Source organism: Pinus tabuliformis, chromosome 4_2 (genome assembly GCF_031772625.1).
Source record: "Pinus tabuliformis cultivar Carrire ecotype Pingquan chromosome 4_2, CPIR1, whole genome shotgun sequence".
Classification (NCBI taxonomy): Eukaryota; Viridiplantae; Streptophyta; class Pinopsida; order Pinales; family Pinaceae; genus Pinus; species Pinus tabuliformis.
Genome location: NC_142304.1, coordinates 1,028,255,506 through 1,028,259,534, shown reverse-complemented (window position 1 = coordinate 1,028,259,534; position 4,029 = coordinate 1,028,255,506). Strand labels below are relative to the sequence as shown.

General features: G+C 37.4%; 1 protein-coding gene across 1 annotated transcript; it reads left to right on the top strand.

The window, feature by feature from the left end:
* The first annotated feature begins 595 nt into the window (after positions 1–595).
* Positions 596–3,760, top strand: LOC149173128 (nematode resistance protein-like HSPRO2). The gene is made up of 2 exons (XM_089426587.1): positions 596–760; positions 2,777–3,760. Exons 1-2 carry the CDS (start codon positions 596–598, stop codon positions 3,758–3,760), a joined length of 1,149 nt encoding a protein of 382 aa, XP_089282713.1.
* Positions 3,761–4,029: the final 269 nt, after the last annotated feature.

The window sequence follows — 4,029 nt, the reverse complement described above, 5'->3', positions numbered from 1 at the left end:
CGGAGGAATTCCCGAACTGCTAAAAGTGGTCAAATTCCGGGAAAAAAATTCAAAAATTCTTGTAAAGGCAGTGGTTGAATCATGTTTTTGATGGTGGAAATAAATTCAGCACTATCAAAAACATGTAAGGCACCTAAAATTTTAAAGTTTAACAATTATAACTTGAATTTACAAAAATCCCTACTAGATTTTCTCAAAATATGATCAAAATTTTCACGACTTTCAATAAAAAATGACGTAATGTAATCACATTACTATCTTCCAGCTGACATCACAGATGATGAGGCGCACGAGCGCCCTCTGACCATTGTCGCATTCCTATTTCAGACCCTATAGCATTATTAATGCTCCGTCCTTACACTCACCTGACAGGAGCTTGATGTCACCGCGACCATTGATCATGCATCCATGCATCCATCTCTTATATTCCCGCGAATACCCCTCACCTAGCTCCGGCGATGCGTGTTCCTGCCCGCCTCCAGCGCCGGTGTTCATGCTCGCCTCCGGTTTGATGTCTTAATGAGGTTTACCAACCCCCGCTTCGAGGCTCATAAACTCTGCACCAACCATCCCCAATACACCAACCAGACTCAATATGTTATCGGATTCTGGACTAATCCCGACAATTCAGACCCTGCAACCATCGAACAAGAGCACGACAGAGCAGCGGCGAACCGACGTTGGTGATCCCCTGCACCGCTTCGAAACCGGTAACGCTCTACCCTTGCGCAATGCAAAGCCCTCTCATGCTAGACGTTCTGTAAATTAGAAGAGAAATCCGAAACCAACGGAAAAGAATAACAATATCCACATCTATATCTAATTTGAAACCAAATAGACATAACAGGGCTCTCGAATGTCTCTGCCACTTCTCTTCCAGTGCTATTCGAACTTTTTCATTTTGTAATCGATAATAACACATGAATAAATCAAAATATACCAAAAAATTTCATCCTAATACGCTTCTGCTAATGAAATGGGTATCCCTGATCTAGGGGCCACGTAGTTTCTGTTGTTATCTCTCACAACAGGAGGACTCGCTCTCGCCCTATAGAATAGAGAAGAACCACACAAGAGCTCTTTAGTTTTATTTAATCTCTTTACACCATGAATGAATGCTATAGGGTCTGAAATAGGAACTGTCGTAGCTGAACGGTATGGGAGAACGTGATAGCCATAGTACTGTTACACTTCTGTACTTCAGAATTTGGTTTTGTCGGGTGTGAGATTGTGGAAGTTTTATGAGGGTGTATGATAAATACTACTTACTACATAGACCTTCGTTTTTGTGATCTCTTCGAAATTCGTAATTAGATTCACATGAGTATTTTGTAATTTGAATCGATTCAAAAATTGATTTTATACTATAATCAGAGTTTTGTTCTCAGATTTCTATATAATTGTCTTCTGGAAGGAGGGTTAAATTCTTTGAACACAAGTGTATGTGATTATATTTTCATTTTTCCCATTTCTTAATACGCTTTCTTCGATTCTTCAAAAATAAAAGCTGTTCACATTATGTGTCATGTTTATATTTTTATTTTGAAGGTAGATTTCATATTTATTTAGGGGTAAAAATGAGAATAATGGTTTTACTTCAATTTTATCCATGAAATCTTGGAAATATTTCAGTTTTATTTAATTATCTCAAAAAAAAAGTTCATGTAATTTTAATTATCAGATGTTTTTTTTGTCTTCTTTAGGGTAATTATTCTCATGGAAATTTGGGACTTCTTAGAATCTTAATTTTCAAATTTGATAGTTCTTAACATTTCATGTTTCAGTGATATAATTTGCATAAATTAGGTATCTCAATTGTCTTTTAATAAAACACTGAATCTATTTATACACTAGAAAAATTATTTAGATAATTTAAATTCACAATTTTATTCTTCCATAAAGAGAAAAATATTAACTTTATATTAGAAAATAAAAACTAGTACATGTTATCCATATCTCTCCCATATTTGCGAAAATAAAAAGATATACTAAGCTTCCCATCCACATACACAATGTTCAGAGCTATTCCTGCAACCAGTCTAAAAAGGGCCACCGAATATAAAGAAACAAAACTTACAGAATTTATTACCGTATCAAAAATCTTCTTTATAACAAATTTTAAGAGTGTCACTAAATTGGGCGAGGGAGAAGTCATAAGGCTTATAAGCGAGGCTCGACAACCACAAGAGAATTTACGTGTTAAGTTTTTATCATCTACAGAAAAAGTTGAGTTGCAACAAATAGATATGTTTTCTGTCCAGTAACATATTATATATAACTTTTTAAATATATCAAGGATTTAAGAACGTTTTATTCTATTCCAATTTTCAAAATTTTAGTGTTTAAAATGGATTTTAGTGTTTATTCTATTATTATGTTGTTCTTTTTAGATTATGGTATATGGAGAGCATTAGTGTCTTTACTCTCCTGGTTATGTTTGCAGGGAAAAAATATGTCCTATAAATAAATGGCATCCTATTTTTCCTTTGTTGAAGAGTCCATAGAGCCCTCCCCCATGGAGTGTGTGGGTTACGAGCAGTATGTGCATCTCCCCGAGCTTAGTGCCATGTGGAAATTCAAGGAATGGCCTGGTTGGTCTAGAGAGGGGTTGGTAAAGGCTGCCTTATAGTCATTGGAGATTACTTTTCGGTTTGTTCCGTCTGTCCTTTGTGACACAAGGACTTACATTGACAAAGAGGAATGGAAGAGAAGGCTTGAATCCTTAATTAGTTCCTAGATTGAGTTGATTTCAATGATTTGTGAAAATGACAAGCAGGTTCCCACTCTTCAGTTGTCAGTAAGTAGTGGTATTCTTGCTAGGAAAGTTTTCCATGAGGTATGGCAGAGACCTGGTGCTTTACCTGTGGTTAGCAGAACAAGTGAAGAGAGCTCACTTCCTCGTTTGGGTACATGGAAAAGCGCTGAAGCTATGGTTTCTAGAATATGGCTTGCCATTGAAGGCCATATGCAGAGGACTCCATTCACTTTAGGTCTGGGGGAACCAAATATGTCAGGTAAGCCTCTTATTGAATATGATAGAATCTGTAAGCCAAGATATTTGCACTCTTTAAAACAACATAAACAGTTCCATAATCCAGAAGATGCCAAACTTTGCAATGTCCTCCAGATCTTTGAGGCCTGGGTATTTCTAGGCCAAGAATTGTTGCAGAGAGTATATGAAAGAATAGACTCTGGGGATTTCGTAGGAGCATCCACAGACTATTGGATGGTTGAAAGGATGTGGAACATGCTCACAGAAATTGTGAATTTGCTTCTAGTGATGGACCCAGATGATTTCCTTTGCCTTAAACACCAGTTGGCAATTAGCAGCACTAGTACGCTTGCAGGCGCATATTGCCTTCGGTCTGCCCCCCTTAGAGACCTTACAAATGCATGCAAGGAACTAAGGAATCTGGTGCCCAAAGTCATCGGTGTTGAGGCTGATCTAAAGGGTGGACCAAGGCTCCAGGAGGCACTTATGCATTTGTTTCATTCACATGGACTGCGCTCACATAACACTTCAAGTGCTTACCATGTTGCAACAATACATGTTCTGTTGTCCTTCCAGGAAATAGAAGCCGCGGTGAAAAGGTTTTTCTTCTCATATCAGCAGCTGGTAGTAACAACCATGGGTAGCACTGAAATGAAGGGTCCATCATATCTAGGTGCTTGTGATGCCCTACATCAGATATATTTTGAACCACCTTTTTTCCCTAGTGTGGATGGTGCAAAGACATTTTTGGGTTACTATTGGCACTAAAAGTCTATAACTATGGTGGATGGTACACTGGAAGATCTACAGACAAATCAAGTGAAGTTTACAAGACAAAGAACAGTGCCTTCAGTTTTTCAATGTATTACCCCAAATTCATACATACACTTTTTACATTGACAGTTTTGAATACTATACATAGAATTATATTGGATATAGGATTAGACTCATTTTTGTTCATCCCCATCAGTAGGAGCAATCAATAGAACAGTGCTAGAAATTTGAACAATTTTTTTTTTCCCTCTCCAACATGGATA

Bases quoted from the DNA above. Each gene is read 5' to 3' on its own strand.
- LOC149173128 (XM_089426587.1), top strand. From the start codon at position 596: ATGTTATCGGATTCTGGACTAATCCCGACAATTCAGACCCTGCAACCA. The intron at 761-2,776 runs GTAAATTAGAAG...AATGACAAGCAG, and splicing joins CCTCTCATGCTAGACGTTCT to GTTCCCACTCTTCAGTTGTC.